Genomic DNA, 20,256 nt, shown 5'->3' on the forward strand with positions numbered 1-20,256 from the left:
CCGGCAGCCCCCCGGGGAGGTCAGTGATATACTGCAGGATGGTAATCAGGCTCGTCTTACAGGGGATTCATTCTCTAGGAGGACTCCTATTGGCTGACCCCTTGGAACACAACCAACAATTACTCAAAAATAAAACAGATAGGCGGTTACAGTAATATAATTTAGTCCAAGTTTGAAGGTACGTGGTAAGTTAATATGTAATTCAATACTGAATGATATATGTTGTGCCTAACACTGTGCAATAATGCAAAATATTGTATTATGTATCAGTGCAAGTAAATATGAGTTTCAAAATAGTATGCTGATTGCACTGTATGTTGATATGACTATCCTGTGTGCTGTGTATATATTTCTTATTGAACTCAATTGTATTTATTCTTCATTCAAATTCAGTTTACCAAAACACTACGGGCAGCATGGTTTACTGTGTGCTACAATTCATCAATTCATCATCAATTCATCAAGGTACTTGTTATTTTTCTTACCCTAACTGAGCCTTGAGCCAAACGGCATACTGTATTTAGTGCATGTGAAGTGTGGAACAGTCGATTCTACAATGGCTCTGGGATATTTAAATTATAAGCAGATAGAGGTGGAATAACAACTGCAACTGCATTCTGGGTTGTTATGGTAACCCTGTAACTGAATCATGACGTACTGGCACCTTCCAAGGTTATTAAAGGAATCCTATTTAAAGAAAGCACAGCCAGCTCTGTTCTTTAACACTCACAAGTCTCCATTCCCTCATCATCCTCCTCTGCAGCGGGTTTGTCATAGGACTTATCGATTGCTGCTCGGAAACTCTCGTTGCAGCCTCTTCCTCGAATTATCCGCGGGCGCGGCCGGTGGAAGGGAACGTCTCCGTTTAGAGTGACCTCGGCGACGGCCGTCTGTAGGCTTTCCAAAGAGCTAGACTTCTTAAGGCCTAATGAAGGGCCCACGTCTCTGGTTGGAGAACCTCGAGAAGAAAACAAAGAAAAAAAAAAAGTGAATTGTGCTTTTTGTGGCAACCCTAGTGCTTGTGCTAGAAACCACTTGGAATTCACTTGACACATACAGTACATGTATATCATACTGAAGTTGTGTAAAGTGTGCAGTATACCCAATATGTACTGTTGAATTACCCCAAGGGTGGTATACACTGGATGCACACTATATTCCAAAAATTACAGTGCTGCACGAGTAGACGCTGTATAAGAAACCATGCCTGTCCTTGAAGTAATAACTATTAGGAGCAGAGAGGTTCTGAGACACTGCAAATCATAATGCCATCATTTGCATTGTAGTGTACAGTATTGTATAGTATCATACTTCTTTTTCCATCTCCAAAAATACATTGTGTCCTGCATAAACAAATACTGTACTGTGTGTGTAAGGGAGGGGGGGGGGGGGGGGAGGGAGAAATCACATTTTCTCAAACTGTTGAGGGGTGTTCAACCCCATAGGCATCTGGACTATTGATTTAGGATACAGAAATTCTGCTAGTATAACATCTTCTCATCTCTCACAGCTAAGCCAGCTGCCGATTCAGATCCCCTCATATTGATCACTGCAAGAAAAACTGAGTTTCACCCGTATGGAGCGTAGACAGGCAGTCTGCCCCCAGAGCATCCTTGCTTGGGGTCTAAACCCTGACCTTGTAAAGCCAGCACCGCTCTGCAAACCAAATTAATAAATCCTCTTCGTACCGATAAAAAAATAGGGCGCCTGCTAACAAATAAACAAATAAATAAATAAATAAATAAATAAATAAATAAATAAATAAAATTCTTCAAACAGGAAGTCTATTTGCATGACATTTTGTGCAATGGGATACTTGTCAAGAAACCGTTCTAAACCATGCATAAATTAGCTTAATGAACGGCGTAACTTATTTTTGTCTAATTACAATTCGGTAAATAAATTATCAATACACAACGTATTGAACGCAACGAAGAGCCTGAGTATAGTTTTTTATTACTACTCTATTGTGCCGTATAACTTGTTTTTCTCTAAAAGCAGCATATATATTTACAGTCGCTAAGTTTTTAGCCATGTTTTAATGTTATTTTAGCCGTTTTGTCTAGTTATCCCCTGTCGCCGCCTAGCACATTGCAAAGCCTGCAACTAAATTCCGCCCTTCCCCCAGGTCTAGCACGTTCTCGGCTGCGTGTACTCTCGTTTTAACTAACTTCAGGCATTTGAGGTAAGTAGCTGGACAGGGCTACAATTAATTATTTTGATCCCAGCTGGAATAAAATAGTATTCTATTATTGTATTTATTGTTGGACATGTTGAAAATTGTTTGTTTTAAAAATATACTGTATATATATATAAAAATAAGTTTGTTTTTCTATGTATTATTGTGTCTCCAACCCAATCACAGCCGTATGTTAACGCAACACAACCCCACGCCCTGTCGTGTGTTATCCCTTACATATAGCATACTATGTTTTTGTGGTAATACTTCAGTTTATGGATCAGCTAAACAGTCAATAGTATATATACAACTTCAAAGCTGATACTTCCTTTTAACATGATATGCAACTTTTGTAGTATATCATTAAAATGTTACCGTATTCCTTCGAATTTAAGACGCAGACCTCAATTATGCATATGGAAGCAGTTTGCCACCTGCTATCACACAGAGCATTACAGTTATGTGCTGCTTCTCATTTCCAGTAGTGATTACTCGCATCTGTTTTTCTCCCAATTTGTGAACTGTGGTATTGCTTGGAATGTCGAAAAATACGGGAGTTTGATCAGCATTTCTGATCTGTCCAAGCTGGTACTGTTTGTTAGAAACGCTGAAATTGTAAAAGCTCTTCAAATTCCTCAGGAAGCTTCATTGAAAATGGCTACCTGTATGTCATGGATGATTCAAGATCGGGCAGTAACGCTTTGGTTAGTCTTTTCTCGGCAGTAAATCACGTTGCTGCTTGTGTACTGGGGTAGTCACGTCTTTTCTTGGTGATTTTAATACACATACTTTAGAACTGTACTTGAATTTATGAGAAGCAAAAAATGGTTGAAAAAGTGCGTCAAATTCAAAGGAATGCGGTATATACAAAAATATTTATTGCTTGTTAATAAACGTCAAAACCTTGATCACATTTAAAAACTGTTCATAAAAACTAGTGGCCATCGTATCTGTTAGGAAAGTAAAGCAGAGGTGGGTGTAAGCCGAGGCTGTGCAGATTTGCAGGTTATAAAGTTTGTGATCTGCAATTGCCAATTTAATGCCTCTTTCACAGAAACAGGATTAAATCAATTATTTATTTATGTCGGCATCAATATGTCTACAAGGCAACAACCTACCTTGGCACCCGCTCTGGAGAAAATAAATAAATACATAAAAAGTCTAAACTAAACACCCTCCTCTTCTCTATAAATATTGCTGATTCTTCAGTAAGTTTCCTACTCATTTACAATAAATTGCCTCTACCCTTGCTTAATTAGATTTACCTACCAAATGATATGGTTTATGAGTGAAAGGCCCATTCGTTTTTATGTCCTTAATTACTCGTTGTTTGGATAACCTTTTGAAACTAATTACAGTGGAGGGGCTTTTAGGTCTAGTGACAAAACTCTTGGTTAAATTGGTTAAGCTGCACAAAATGTGGCTTTAAAAGATCTAACTAAGGCTTCAAGAAGACAGTACGAAATAGGATAATGTATCCATCTCTGTTAAAAACAAATGTGGACTAAAGCAAGTGTTTTACATAAAATCCCAAGGCAGAGCTTGCCATGCGTGCTGATCAGTACCAGCATATAGGACCTGCTGGTCAATCAATTGTGCAAAACAGTGTGCTGAAATAAGAGAACAAGCTTAAGGAGAAGAACCCTAGGAGAAACATGCAATAAAATCCCACCCCTCGCCCCAGTTTTTAAACAGGACTACAATGGCAAACAATTCTACACACTATACATAATTGCATCTAGAATGACTATAATTATTCATTAGTGCTACTACTATTAATACATTTGCTGCTTGGAGGAACAGTCTTACTTCAGTTAAATAAAAACAAATTAAATATGTTTGATAAATGAAAGGGAAATGTGTTTACAGAGAAGGGACTGCAGGAAAGAGCTTTTGCTTTCTTATACTTGAAAAATGATTGGATACAATAATCAGGTAAAAAAAAAAAGAAAGAAAAAGGAGCAAATTATACTGACAGCGTTTAACAAATTACAAAAGCTTCTACAGAACTGAACGTGCGAAATGGAGAGGAAATTAGCTTGTTCTCTGGTGTTGGTGCATGACTGATTGTAAAACAACAGCTTTCATTACCAGTTCCCACCCTCAGTTTAAAAAGAGTCGTTTCAAGCAATGACTGAGACGTCTTGGCTACTCATGCCTTTTTATACACCCTCAAAGAAGAGTTCTCTATTGCAAATTACTCTGTTCTTCATTAAGCTCATCTTTGAAAAGCTTGGTTTTAACAACCTGCTGCAAAAACATTCTCAATTAAACAAATACTTGCAGAATATTTATTTTACCTATTGCAATCTCATATGGTCGAAGAATCCATATCACCTAAACAAGGGTCAGCCAAACTGAACAAATAATCTCTAATGCTATTATACAGTCCATATGGATGGCCACTGTGCAAACAAAGTCTGGAACCCCCCTTTTCCGTTTTGTTTGAACAAAAGCTAGACATGTGGTCTGTTCCTGTCTGATGGTTATTCCAGTTATCAATAACGTAAAGGCTTGTTTGCAATAGGTTAAATGAACCATGCTAGATTGCTGCTGAGCTTGCCCCTGATCCTTTAAGTTGAAACACAAGTATAACAGGGATTAGTCAGTACAAATAAACCTGCATGAAAGGAAAACAATTACAAATCTATTGCCATGCTTTCTTATTAAATACAAAGTTTCCTGTGCGCATGTGTTTCTATAATCAACGACCTGAGGATCTTGACTCACATGAAGATAAAAAGAAATTGTTTGACTGCTGAATCCTCTACGATTTATTTATTTATTTTAATTAACACGGCACACCAACATAGCGTGTCTTTTCACTTTGACTCCTGAATCCTCTTTCAATTAAGTGTGCACTGTGTAGCCCTTCCTGATTGGTGTGGATTTTCATAGCTTTTGTCTTTTGTGGATCAGTTTACAATAGAAATAGCAGTGTATTCTTTGCCAAATCACAGCAGATGAAACAAACGTGCAGCACAATGTGTTTGTTCCTTTTTTTAAAAGCAGCTAAATTCGGTAAATTAAACATTTCTTTTTCCTGACACAGATGGTTTACTGGTTAAGGCCTTAAACTTTAACCTCTGAAGCTCCAGACATCTTCTACTAGGGGGGACAAAGCTTGGAGTTTAACCCCACTAACTACCACCATCCACTGGTTTCCATCCAGTCTCACAATGCATCATTTCTTTATGTTAATTTAAAAACACATTAAACTCTCCCACTATTTGTTTTATTAATAACAACCTGGTGGGGAAGTCTGAAATTATCCATCTGATCAAAATCTTGTCATGTAAATAAATGCAAACCATTTGGAATTGGCTGGATTTCAATAAACTCCAGGAACAGGATGTAGAACATGACAGTACAGGAGTACCATTAAGTTAAAACAACCACCCAGGCAGCTTTCCAGGCCAGAAATAGCCAGGCATTTTACTTGATATTTCCCAGAATGCATCTTTTGTTTTTGTTGATGATAACCCTAATACTTTAAGGAAAAGAAATACTACACTATGTCTGGCCCATGTTCTTATTTTGGAAAGTGCAAGACATTTACGAATTCCAATGTTTTACATATTCAGGGTCAATGAAACAACAAAAGTGTATATATATATAGAATACGAAAGCAAAATCTACGGCATTTGAAAACAGATGCATCACTGCTGTTCTGAGCAACTACATTATGGCGAGTAAAAATAAAATAACCTTGAAACTAAGGCCAAGAAACTCACACAGAATGAAAAACCACAGAATAGTTTCTGTATTCTGCACTGCAGCTTAGCTGCTGCACCAAGCCCATCGTTTCTATCTGGTTTGTGTGAAAGCTGGAGCTCCAGAAAAAAGAAATAGCAACTAAGATACTATCTCAAAATTATTACCGTCTGTAATTGCTTTGGAAAAGCCAATCTGAACTTCAGTCACTGTATTTAGTTGGTATCTTGCATACAAAGACATTTCGAGGTTTGAGATTTGATTTAAACCCCCACCCCCTGCACACAAATTCATCGGGGTCGTGAGGATTGTTGACGTGCTGTTCTCAACCTGCTTGCCTATTATATGATATCTATCGCATACAAACACACGTCTCCTGCTTCTTCTGCTTTTAATGGAAAAAAGTCCCTCGCTTCCACAAATACACGACTTCACTCTTTGTGGCAATTCCCATACAGAATGGCTTACATCAAACTGGACATATTGCAATGTCAGAATTCTTTTATTTATTTATCTATTTTTTTTATTTAAGGACACTAATAATGCTTTCCTAATTGAGACAAACCAAAGGCAGTCAGCGCACTAAATTGGCTAAGACTGATTACAATTACATTTGTAAGGTAATATGCTAAACTGCATTAATAAATCACAACAGCATATCATTGCAGCTGCAGCTGTATTATAATTAGTCTTGCTACAATTCTGTTTCTGTGACCATTTTCCATAACGAAGCCATGCATGCAATGGCTCGTGTATAGGAGGTGGCTTTATGAAATATACATTTATTCAGAATGCCAACATTTTAAGCAAACTGTTAAAAGGGTAATTAGGTTCAATACATGCCTCTGAAGCAATGTCCCATTATCCACTACAAAGTTAAACAGCCCTTTAGTAGCCTGGGACCTCAAGTTTTTTATTATTATTATTATTATTATTTATTTCTTAGCAGACGCCCTTAACCAGGACGACTTACAGTCGTAAACAAAAATACATTTCAAGAATCATAGTACAATTAATAATACTATTAAGAGCAAGATAAATACCTCACTGCCTTACACTGTGGTCAACAATTCATTAGCAGCAGGGAAGACCGCGAGTCTGCCTCACTGCCCTACACTGTGGTCCCCAATTCATTAGCAGCTGGGCAGAGCCCCACAGCTCTCCCGGCCTACCTTTATATCAGTGGTCATTAACTCATGATTTTTATTATTTATTATTATTTATTTCTTCAACAGAGTTCTCACCAAATGGCTTAGCCGTACGTACGAGACATTACAGATTTTATTTTTTAGTCTAACATTCATTCAAAGCACTGAATAAGCCTAAGGTAAACATATTTGTTTAGTTTGCAGAGCCCTGTAAGCAGGGTCAATTACTGAGGAGTCAGTCTCCCCATTCATTTAAGCAGAGTTGAACAGTGAACGCATCAGCATCATGAGTCTTAAATACTTCAGTTAGGTCACCACAGTCTATTTTTTCACAATACAGCTGAGCCCACACTTCCCAAACTTCTCCTCCGTACAACAGGTTCTAGACAGGTGCAATTTGTTTTAAAGATACTAGCCTCACTCCAAACTGTTTCTTTTTGGTTACTAGAACAAAATATGACAGCAAACCGTTCACTGAAGAGCTGCATGTTAAATATGAGAAGAAAAAAAAAGGGATGGGGGGGTTTGGTGAGGAGACTTGATAATTAGTAATTCTCTTGATTAGAAACATCATCTCAGTACAAGCAATACATGCAGTTATGTAATCACAATGCAATATTTACAGGACATGTATGATAACTTATGACTGAAATACTGTTTGCCTGCCGTAGATAAATGTACCATATCCTAGATCAGACCAAGTGTCCCTATAGAAGTGACAGCCAGTGGCATCTAGTTTCCTTTTGTTTTGCTGGCAATACACTGCTGTGCACTAGATGGCGCTGGTGCTTACTAATATAAACCAACGTTGGCTGATGTAGCCGATATTGCCCTATGGCAGGCTTCTGGAAGTGAAGAGCAGCTTCTGAATTCATAGCAAAGCACCTCAACAAAAACAAACAAAAAATGAGCAATTGCAAGAACGTCTCTGAATGATTGCAAAGATCAGAACACAAAATAAGAACATGTCATTTGAAGCTGCTAACTGTTTAATGTACAGGGTTACTTCTTACCTTCCTTCTGCTCAGACCGAGGGCTGAGGTTAATCTCATCCGCTACTGTTAAAAAGCAAACGCATAAACAATTAGCTTGGTTAGTCTGAACATTCCACATGCTTTCTTTCAACATCACCGATTCTCTCAGTGTTAGAGGTGATTTATCACCTGCCATTCGTCATGCAGACCATTTTAAACGACAGGCAGTCACATCACTCATAATAACAAACAGAAAAGCTATTAAACATCATGCAGGATGGTCAATCACAGAAATCACAGGCATGTTAGCATATTACTTTCAGCCAAAGCAGGTTGTTCTTTCGGAGGATCAAACCTATACAATAGGGCTGCTTGGTGCAATTTCATGGTGGTGGCATTAACAGTGAAACATTGACAGATCATCAAGATCAAATACAAAACTAAACTAAAATCTGAAAACAAAGGCATTACGGCAATATTTTTTTTCCCTTAATATTATAAAGGGCCATGTTTAAGGCGGAGCGCTCTAAAAAAAAAATATATATATATATATATATATATATATACACACAGACGTGCTCAAATTTGTTGGTACCCCTCCACAAAAAATGAAGAATGCACAATTTTCTCTGAAATAACTTGAAACTGACAAAAGTAATTGGCATCCACCATTGTTTATTCCATATTTAATAGAAATCAGACTTTGCTTTTGATTTTTTATTCAACATAATATTGTAAATAAGAAAACAAATGAAAATGGCATGGACAAAAATGATGGGACCGCTAACCTAATATTTTGGTGCACAACCTTTAGAGGCAATCACTGCAATCAAACGTTTTCTGTAGCTCTCAATGAGTCTTCTGCACCTGTTAACAGGTAGTTTGGCCCACTCTTCCTGAGCAAACTGCTCCAGCTGTCTCAGGTTTGATGGGTGCCTTCTCCAGACTGCAAGTTTCAGCTCTTTCCATAGATGTTCGATAGGATTCAGATCAGGACTCATAGAAGGCCACTTCAGAATAGTCCAATGTTTTGTTCTTATCCATTCTTGGGTGCTTTTAGCTGTGTGTTTTGGGTCATTATCCTGTTGGAGGACCCATGACCTGCGACTGAGATAGAGCTTTCTGACACTTGGCAGTACGTTTTGCTCCAGAATGCCTTGATAGTCTTGAGATTTCATTGTGCCCTGCACAGATTCAAGGCACCCTGTGCCAGGCGCAGCAAAGCAGCCCCAAAACATAACCGAGCCTCCTCCATGTTTCACTGTAGGTATGGTGTTCTTTTCTTTGAAAGCTTCATTTTTTCGTCTGTGAACATAGAGCTGATGTGACTTGCCAAAAAGCTCCAGTTTTGACTCATCTGTCCAAAGGACATTCTCCCAGAAGGATTGTGGCTTGTCAATATGCATTTTAGCAAATTCCAGTCTGGCTTTTTTATGTTTTTCTTTCAAAAGTGGAGTCCTCCTGGGTCTTCTTCCATGGAGCCCACTTTCGCTCAAAAAGCGACGGATGGTGCGATCACAAACTGACGTACCTTCACCTTGGAGTTCAGCTTGTATCTCTTTGGCAGTTATCCTTGGTTCTTTTTCTACCATTCGCACTATCCTTCTGTTCAATCTGGGGTCGATTTTCCTCTTGCGGCCGCGCCCAGGGAGGTTGGCTACAGTTCCATGGACCTTAAACTTCTTAATAATATTTGCAACTGTTGTCACAGGAACATCAAGCTGCTTGGAGATGGTCTTGTAGCCTTTACCTTTACCATGCTTGTCTATTATTTTCTTTCTGATCTCCTCAGACAACTCTCTCCTTTGCTTTCTCTGGTCCATGTTCAGTGTGGTGCACACAATGATACCAAACAGCACAGTGACTACTTTTCTCCATTTAAATAGGCTGAATGACTGATTACAAGATTGGAGACATGTGCGATACTAATTAAAGAAACTAAATTAGTTTGAAATATCACTATAATCCAATTATTTATTATCTTTTCTAAGGGGTACCAACAAATGTGTCCAGGCCATTTTAGAATATCTTTGTAGAATAAGCAATAATTCATCTCTTTTCACAGCTTCTTTGCTTTATTCTATGACATACCAAAGGCATGCAAGTATACATGATAAAATAGCTTTTAATTTCATCACTTTTCAGGAGGAATGAAGCATTATTTCAATGAGCTGTAAGGGTACCAACAAATTTGAGCACGTCTGTGTATATATATATATATATATATATATATATATATATATATATATATATATATATATATATATATATATATATATATACATACATATACATACATATACATACATAAATAAATAAATACTTTAGCTTTTACTGGTTCAAGCACTGAAGTGATTATTGTGACAAAGGTAATGTTTAATCAATTAATATGTCACTATTTATACAAAACCATTAGGAGACATACAGTATACTGACGGACACAATTACAGATTCTAAACTAAACTCATCTACTTTAAACCCCCCTTTTTATTCACATGTATAAGAATATTCACATGATTTAATACTGTACTGATATGTCAAAAGATTCATACTGTACAGGGTTAAAATGATTTAGAGCTTACAGTCTTATTAACAAGCACTGCTTATTAGCAAACCATACTGTGTAACTGATACTGAGCTATACTTTCACATGGGGGTTTATTTACTGGGGCATTTTGGTAGGCTCGGTAGATAACACTCTGAAGGGTGAATGGAGTATGTAGGAGTGTAGAGGCTAAATCCCAGATCTCAACACTAAATATATTTTTTATTCAAGCTTTTAATGTCACATTGATTTTAATAAAATGTTTCATTCTACAATGATACATTCACTGCCTGAGTTACTGGTTATCTTATTTCGCTGTGGAAGAACAAATGGTTTTCACAGAAGTAAACAATATAGGTACAACAACAAAAAAACAAAAAAAAAACCCTTGGGTTTTCAGGCTGGGAATATATTGTTGTTGTCCCCCACCTCTCGGAAATGTAAAATCCCCCTTTAAGAGTAATTCATCCTAGCGTTTAGCCCTTCCATCTAGGAGAAATTGATTTATATTGCTGCTATAATAAATATTTATCTTGCCCTCTTATCAAGTCTGGTTTTTTTATTCCCTACATAAAACAGAGTCCTCCTGAGACTTAAATCTGAAGGATTTAAAATACTACTTTAAATGAATGGAAAAATCCAAACTCTTATCTACCCCTGGAATCTGTGGTATTTGGCAATGGTAAATAATAACCATCACATTTTATTTCAGACATGAAGAAAATGAACGTATCGTTAGTCATTTAAACGGTCTACTGGATTTTCAAGAAACAAAAAATATATAAAAGATAAAAAAAGGAGAGAGAGAGAGAGAGAGAGAGAGAGAGAGAGAGAGAGAGAGAGAGAGAGAGAGCACTTTTTTTCTCTTCAAATACCTAAATCCATGCTTTTTGATTTGCGTGTTTTAATGAACTCCAGCTGGCTGGCGTCTGCATACTGCTTGGTGCGCTTCTCTGACATGCTCTGACGTCCGAATCCCTCTCTCAGGAAGCTGTTCGCCGGGTCAGAGTCGGGGCTCAGAGTGCTGAAAGGAGAAACCAAGCAGAACATTTCAAATAAGCAATACTGAAGGTGAGGCAGAACCCCGCTACAGCTAGGAGGCTGTAAACACAGGTGACCACAGGCAGACAGAGAGGTTCAGAACAGGGTTCAAACCCGGACTGTATAGGCCGAAACAGACCAGGCTCAGAAACCTGTACACAAGCACTACAAAGTCCCCTGCTCCAATGTATTTGCATCACATTAAGCCCTTGTGTATTGTACAAGCATTGTTTGGCCCTTCATTCCCAAGACCATTTTTTAGTACTTTGCGCAACCCATTGCACCTTAACAAACTGTAGGTTAGAAGGATCAAAACAAAAATAGTGTTTTAATGCTCTGTTTTATTCACAGGGACGTCACGGGCACCGAATGTGATTATTCTGTAAATGAAACAAGTAAACTGGTAAAACAGACCAGGCTGTCCTCCTAGAACCAAACCTGAAATATTAACTTTAAAACTGCATTGCTTTCTAGTGGACTGAAAACAAAGACAGTTTAAAGATTCCAATATGGATTCAATTTATATATATATATATATATATATATATATATATATATATATATATATATATATATATATACATGGCATAGTTTAATCATCATTTTGAATAAATGTCAATTATTGCCTTCTTAATATCAAGTGTGACTAACCATCTGCCTTAGCTTTTCATCTCCAAAAAACAAACTCAAGAGGAGCCCTTCAGCCCTTCGAACAAGCAGGATCTATGTTTTAACCAGGGCAGCTGTGACAACGTAATGCATAATCTGAGCCGGTCAAAGCCTGTGTATAGATAATTAGCAATAATTTCCAAACCTATATACAGTATATTTACACTGTACAATTCCTAACAAATGTAGCATGGGTAAGGGTCACAAACACAAAATCTCAGTTGGCCAAATGCATGCATGGCACTTGGTTTAGAATCCTAATTGTCTGTCCGTCACTCTACCCATCTCCAGCAGTTTCTTAATTGAACAACTGAAACAGAGCTGTGTGAAGCTGACCAAGAAAGCAGGCTCCACAGGTAATTTGCAAACACACAAGTGTGATTCAATTAGGTGAAAACAATTTCCATTCCAACAGAGATATGCTGGGAGAGATATAAACTGACAGGCTAGATAGATAGATATAGAAAAGGTGATCGAGACAGATACAAACACTTTATAGAGAAGCATTTGCAGCTTGTAGTTTAATTAAACCACTTTTTTTTTTTTTTAACATCAGAGAACATTTTTTGTTTTTAAGTTTTAAAAAAATATATATATAATAATAATTATAATAATAATTATTGTTGACCAAAACACTTCAAAGTCCACCAATGCTTTTCTCAAAGTAAAAGAATAAATACAATGTATACAAATACATAAAATGCTCTTTGCCACTGTGCTCTTTTCTGATGCTGTGTTTCATGTTCATATATACACCAGGTGTGTCCAGAAAAGGTTTCTTTATGTAAAAGAAGTATGTTAAAATCTATCACAAATCTACGTAAAAGCCCTAGTCCGTTGCCTATTCTCTAATTCTCACTCTCTTTGAATACACTCTATTATGGCTAGCCAAATTGCTGTGCAAAATCATTTATTTTCAGTAAGTGGCTGCTTACTGTATGTCCAGTTTCACAAACTGGGGAATCTGGTATGTAGACTCACACCAACAGCCCAGCTGCTTAAAAAGCACCCCTTTTCTTTTTTTACAATGCCGAGCAGCTGCCTTTCCATCTCTTTTAATGAAAAGAGCCTGCTGCCTGAGTGCTCTTTACTCAAAGCCAATGAAGCAGAATCATCCTGTTGGCTAAACACTGGGGTGCTGACATGTTGGGCTTGAGCTCAGTAGGCTGCTGTAAGTCCTAGTTCTCTAAGCCAGGTTGGCGTCTGCACTGACAGGACACACTGTGGGTTTACGGTTATGGTTCACTCTCACTGGTAAGGGGACAGGCAGCCCCCGGGGAAGTCTACTACAGGGCTGCTTGTGGATGAGCAGTGCTCGGGGAGCATGCTGCTGCTGCTACAACACCTCTACCAGCAGGGGTCACTGTTGAGGGAAAAGGACCTAATCATCTCTCTTTCCCTTACATTGCACCAGTAACCAGCTATGCTTCCCTGAGAACCGCTCTGCTGCAGAATAGAAAGTATGCATTTTATCTTTATAACTTTAGCAAGTTCAGTGTTTTGGCTTAGCACTGCACAGCAGTCAGAGGAGAATCTTGGTCATATATTAATTTAAAAAACAACAATACCAACCCTTTTCTTCCAGCTAATGCACATTTTAAAACTAAGTCACAAAATATTTGCACTGAATTGAGTTGATGTAGGAGGGCTTATTTTCAGCTTTGCCCAATGCAGACCGTGATAGTTTAGTACTGTAGCTGGGCCTTTAACTCAAACCCTGAATACACTGCCAGTACAATGTAGTACAAATGCACCCCACAGTGTGTCTCAATATAGACTCATTCATATACATACATATATATATATATATATATATATATATATATATATATATATATATATATATATATATATATATATATAAAACATGTCTCTGTAAAATTAACTGCATCTGAACCGTATCTAAGTAAAGCTGCGCTGAACCTGTGTGCTATTATTCACAACGTCAACTGCAGAACCTTCTGCTTTAATACAAACTATGGTGGTGTTTATTTAGAGCTGACCTTTTGCAGAAACAAGTGCTGCTTGTATCCTGAAAGCTGTCACAGATTGATCAAAGGACAGTAAAAAGACTTTCATGTTCCCTAACTGGGCAGCAATGCCTCTGGGGACAGAACAGGATTTCTTTAGCCAACCATAGGCCAGGGTCAGCAAATTATGTGGTGTTTTTTCCTTCTTTTTTAATTGTTATTTACGGCACAGACAGCAACCTTTTGTAAAGTAAATGTCTCCATAATTCAGTCCAATTCAACTTTATGTTTCTTTTTAAGTAAACTGACTTGCTTAATTTGTCAGATTTAGGCTGGTACAGATAGCCAGCAAGAACACTAAAATGAACGGTCAGTCAAAAGGTAAGAGTGAGATTAGAGACAATTGGACTGATCTATGGTAATTAAATTAGCACTAAATGATGCCGTTTTAGTTCTGCAGTCTGAAACCCCCTCAGTGCTACATCTAATTTACATTTCTAAAAAAAAAAAAAGTTAATAATTTAAGTAAAGTAGGCTTTTTTAGTATTCTTATTTTAAAATACGCTTTCCAGCGTTAAAGCGAGGTGATTTTGAAAAAGGGAAACAAGAAAACAGTAGGGTAGCTGGTATGTTGACCCAATGTATTAGAAGGCAGTCAGTTTGAATCCTGCTCCTGCCGAGAGAAAACACTCGGCACCACCACAATAGTGTCAGGGTTCCTGAGTCGAACAAACATGGGAACAATCAGTCAGGGGTTTTCTACTATTTTGGACTCTTTTTTCTTTTAAGTTTCTTTTTCAGATTACACATACATTTAATATTAAATAAAGATCCAGTCTTATTTATTTTAATCAGTTAGTATAACATGGACTAATGTTCCCATATAAAAAAAAACAAACCCCAAGGTATCTCACCTGAGTGTGTCATTTTTTAAAACATTTGAAATTGAATATGGGGTAGTTGTTCAATCTATTTATGCTTGAAAACAATATCTATTTTTAATCTATTCCTGAAATTCACTTGTTAATCTCGTGGATAACCTAGATGCATTCTGTTGCTGGGTTGTTCCACCTGTGGATCACTGACAACTAATACCTGGACTGCAGGCCCTGGACCTGTGCTACATCTGTATTAAAGTACATACATTTGTATTAGACCATTTATATAATTAAAAAAAAAAGAAAGAAACATTTCTCACTCACTACCTTGTTCCAGTTGTATGTTCTGTTTCAACTTTCAATACCATGTCTCCCACCTGCTGCCAAACATGATAAATCATGCATGACCATTTACTGTAATCGCATATTCCCGCATGGGAGTGTTGCCATCACAGGTGTGCTGAAGCTATCTCAGTGTTTTAAATGCATTGTGTTTATATGCAAAACATACAAATCGCTGACTATCTTTTCTAAATGGTTTACAGGTATATTGGGATGCATTTTTTCAATTTATTTTATTAACACACAACATGTACTGAAGGTCACTGTACATGTGAGTCTGGGAGCACTGAAACTCTAAAGACAGGACAGTGATGATTTCTTATGCAGTGTAAACACTCCACTCTGCTGTAAGACAGCATGTACATGTGTATTCACTTAAATTGGTTTGCTATGACTGAATACATGAAGGAACAACCCTAAGCCAACCCTCAACAGAACCTTGGGAAAAGGTTACAGTTCATGTCCTTCGCACAAAAATAACCCCTGCTATGCATGCTTTACAAAGCAGGTGGAAAGAAAAGTACAAATATACAACTGGCGTGAAAGATGAGATTCTCTTGATGAAACGACGAGATTAAAAGTGGCAGTAAAAGATTCAAAAGCATGTACTGAGCCCTGATCATTTTGCACATATGTTTGTACTGGGGATCAAAAGCATCTTAATAGTGTACAGCTGTTCAAATCAATGCCCATTTTGTTTTGGACACGTGCACCTTGATGAAATATACCAGTGATGGGATGAAAGAGCCACTTGTCATAAATGCCACTTGTCTTCAACCACTTAGTATGGAAAGCATGCTGCACCTGCTTAATGAAACTATTCTTAGGGGTCAGACGTTTAGAAGTGTAATGATGCGCATGCTAAAAACAAAACTGAACGTTACTCATTTCATTACAGCTGAGAATCAATGCAGAGCAGCCACACATCAGGGTGCAAGTATTAAAACTGGGAGAGAAGTAAAGGGGCACCCATGTCGGCATGATTATTTCTCAGAAAGTTACCCAGAGATCAAATTTGAATTAATGTTAAGTGTGAAGGGTGCTTTTAATAAAATACATTTTTTGTTGTTGTTGTTTTGTTTTTTACAAGTGGTTATCCAGTATAAAAAAAGTGAAACAAGGCCACAGTGTGTGGACTATCTGTGGCAAGCTTACCCCCAAAAAAGCTAACATTTAAAATGCAACATATTGGATTATTGCTATCTCAACTCATGATCCTCACTTTGAAAGGAGAAGCTTTAAGAAAAGCAACTTGATAACAAATTACCTGTATCTGTCAAATGAAAATGACCAAACAGACGGCTATTTTTGCTGCTGGCAAGAGTGGATTCTTTTTGGTTTTAAAAACATAACCACATTCCAACCTTGACAATATTAAAATTCCACTCCTTAATGCTGACTTTTGGCCCTGTTTGGTTATAATCAGAGGTAGAGGATGCTTTAGGCTGCGTCTGTGAACCAGAACAGATGCCTGTGAATTTTAGATAAGCTTGTTTTCATTCTTTTAAACTTGATTTTACATGTCCTTGTCGTTTCTCTATTTGGGAGGAAATTAAATGTATCAAACTGTTTCTGCAGATATTTATTATTACAGACATAATGTGGACCAAAGACCCCAGGCTATAAACCACTAAAACCCAATTATCATTCTTTTCAATTTGCACTAAAAAAGTGAAGGTCTGGCTCAATAATGGACTAGAGTCCAAATTCCTTTCACTTCAGCCTCTGCATACTGATGCAATTGCAGGCAGCTTATGATCATGAAAGCCTGGGTAAAGCCTTCAAAATGCTGTACACTAATGTATACTGATGACACACTTTGGGATCCAGACAGAAAGAAACAAGATATGCCAGGACTATACTGGTACATATTCTTTGTACACGTAACAGGGCGGAGGCTGGGCGTGAACCACAGACCACACGCACAGCAACCAAGCCTTAACCTCAATGCAAAAGATCTGCGCTGCTCTGCTTTGTGGTTCTCGCCGACAGGGGGACAGGACAGAATCCATAATGGCAGTGTATCACACAAGACTGCCCGTTACATACACACCACATCTCAGAATCTTGAAACAATAGCTCTCCAGGCTTCACATCCATGGAGTGTAGAATTCCATAGTTCCACAAAACCAGACAAGTGGTTCCCAACAAACAGTTTTCAATAACTCAGCCAATCAGGTGTCCATCATAAGCCTACATTAGGACACCTTCATCTTACTCAGGCCTATAACCAAATACCTATAATCAAGTTACAGCACAACTGGATGACAAAATAGTGCAGTTGTTGAGCAAGAACTCACTCAATCAACCAGTCCATAGTTAGGACACACTGTGGGTTTCTTAAACTGTCTAGTGTACTTCATAATAATTACAAATCCCATAGCACTACATCAACAAGTGCTAATTGCACCGTACCAGATAGGTTACAAATATCTGAATGCAATCTAGAAAGTTTATCAGATTAAAACACAAACATCTAGAGGAGGCTAGGAGTGTATGATAATAGTTTGGTGAGGATTGGTGCAAAATGGTGCAAGGAGGTTATCTTTAACACCATGAAGAGTGCAAATCAGCACAAAATGATCCCAATTTCTTTGAGTACCCTAAAAATGAGATGGGGCCTGGCTTAATGTAAATACAGAACAATGTAGCTATTTAATGACCCACATTCAAGTCACGAACTGGGGGACAGCATCCCTACAACATGATACATTTCTATAATAAAAGACACCCTGTATAGCAGTGGAAAGAATTATTTTCCATGACGGACAGGGTTAAAGAATGATGATGCAGTTGTCTGATAATTGCTCCCTCACTTCCCTGAAGACTTATACTCACATAAAAAACAGTGAAAAGAACACGATGCTGTCTGGTCACTAGATGTAGTTATCAAAACCACAACAGGAGTTGCCACAGTTTTGAACAATTACATGTCTTTGTCCCAGTGAGTACCCAGACTGATATTCTTTAGGTTTTTGTGTCTCCTTTTCCAGATACAGAAATTGCACTTTAATGGAGAATGAACCTAACAGTCTTCTGGCACAAAGACTACGTGCAAGCAGCTTTCCCTGTGCTGCTTACACAAACGGGGGAATCAGTCTTCACGGCAGCCACAAAGGATGAAAATGCATCTCGAGTCCAGCAGTGAATATACATTTAAATAGTCCTCTTTTAGTCTGTGTATGTAATGCTTCTGAGAGATGAGGGACAAATACAGAGGAAGCTGTAGAAGTTCAGATATAAAATAAAATAGAAAATGATTTTACCAGGACAGCCCGGTTTTCAAAAGTGGCACAATGAAAAGGTACTGTACGTGTGTCATCGAGTCTATCTTCTTGCCACTTGGCAGTGTGCCGAATTTCTCTGGGATTATGCTCCCGCCAGTGACAGCAGCTTTAGACGTGAGCAGCAAACTATTTTATTTTTCTCGTCATGTTGGGACTTGCTTGATTGACAGGCAGGTGGACAGCTCGACTCACACTTGTGATTTTTATGATGAGTCCTTGGCTCAGGGACTAAACTCTTATTTGGTTTGCCAAACAAAAACATACCTGAAGGCAGACTTGTTTCTGCATTTTCTAATACTCTACTGGACTGTCTTCGTATACTGTAGAGTAGTACATACTGTACAGTATGAATTCTATATGTATGTATGCTTAAAGTTCATTACCTCTTACTAGTACTAGCAAAAATGATCACTGCCCCACCTTTTTGTTTTATTAAGGACCTACCAAATGAGTGGATTTTGCTGCAGTTTCCAGGTATCAAATCACTTCCGGTGATATAGCTCAGCTAAATAAATACAAAAAAACTTGTTTTCAATAGTGACTGGTTTGAATGACCGGCTCAATAATGCATTATGTAAATGATTTGTGTGTGTGTGTGTGTGTGTGTGTGTGTGTGTGTGTGTGTATGTGTGTGTGTGTGTCAAACGATGTGCTTTCGAACCCTTCCTTCCTTCTTGTTACAACAGTGTGAATGAACTCTAATCCAACTGCATGGTCCAACAGTTCCTTTCAAGTGATACCCTACTCTTTAACTCTAACTGTCAGACATATGCACTGTCATTACAATCTGTTGGGAACATCAATTGGCAAAAACTACAGTAAATAAACGTTTGTTTGACAAAGCTACAGATTTATGACACTATGTGCGTTCTCTATGATGAATTTATGCAATACAAAAACTAGTGCATAATGAGGCTGAGGCATGAACACCTGTACAGTAGAGTAAATCAGTAGCGATCCCGCCAATGACTAAATCCATCCAGTTTCTCTCTCTCAAGTATCAGTAATAAATAACAATGTTTGGCAGATTCCAATTCAAGACATGCCTTTCAGGCATAAGTTAGCACTGAGCGCTGCTGGAAGAGGTACAGCAGTCAGGGATGCAGCTCCAATTTATTGCAGTGTTCATTTCTTCAGCAGAAGTGACTACTGTCTAGGAGCTGAAAAACTCAACTCACCCTGGACTCTGTGGTATAATTGATAGTTACTAACTCCCTGACATGGTGTTTTCAGTCAGCAAGAACCAAACAAGATCAATGTTCAGCTCACAAATCCATGGTGACATATGGCTCTATGAGACCTGTATGCTACATAATGTTGGATATCATGATATCTAAAGTAAATGTGGACTTCAGAAAACCTACACATTAATAATCACATATAAAAAAAAATTCAAAAACACCAAATATATACTGGTTTTCTCTCAAAATGCGGAAAGAAAGAGAACAGACACAAAGGCAATGCAACAGACTAAATATTTATGCAGTACTGTGCAAAAGTTTTAGGCAG

At 37.8% G+C, this 20,256-nt stretch overlaps 1 protein-coding gene across 6 annotated transcripts in view; it reads right to left on the reverse strand.

The window, feature by feature from the left end:
• The window catches only part of LOC117399699 (partitioning defective 3 homolog), a 365,908-nt gene that overhangs the window by 105,163 nt on the left and 240,489 nt on the right, over window positions 1-20,256 (reverse strand). For 4 of the 6 annotated variants that reach the window (XM_059023275.1, XM_059023274.1, XM_059023272.1 and 1 more), the window contains 3 exons: window positions 11,436-11,584; window positions 8,055-8,099; window positions 731-958 (listed from right to left, as the gene is read on the reverse strand). In XM_059023275.1, the coding sequence (XP_058879258.1) occupies window positions 731-958; window positions 8,055-8,099; window positions 11,436-11,584 (422 nt within the window). The remainder of the gene's footprint in view (window positions 1-730; window positions 959-8,054; window positions 8,100-11,435; window positions 11,585-20,256) is intronic. The other 2 variants (XM_059023276.1, XM_059023273.1) reach the window with 1 other exon arrangement.

Source organism: Acipenser ruthenus, chromosome 4 (genome assembly GCF_902713425.1).
Source record: "Acipenser ruthenus chromosome 4, fAciRut3.2 maternal haplotype, whole genome shotgun sequence".
Classification (NCBI taxonomy): Eukaryota; Metazoa; Chordata; class Actinopteri; order Acipenseriformes; family Acipenseridae; genus Acipenser; species Acipenser ruthenus.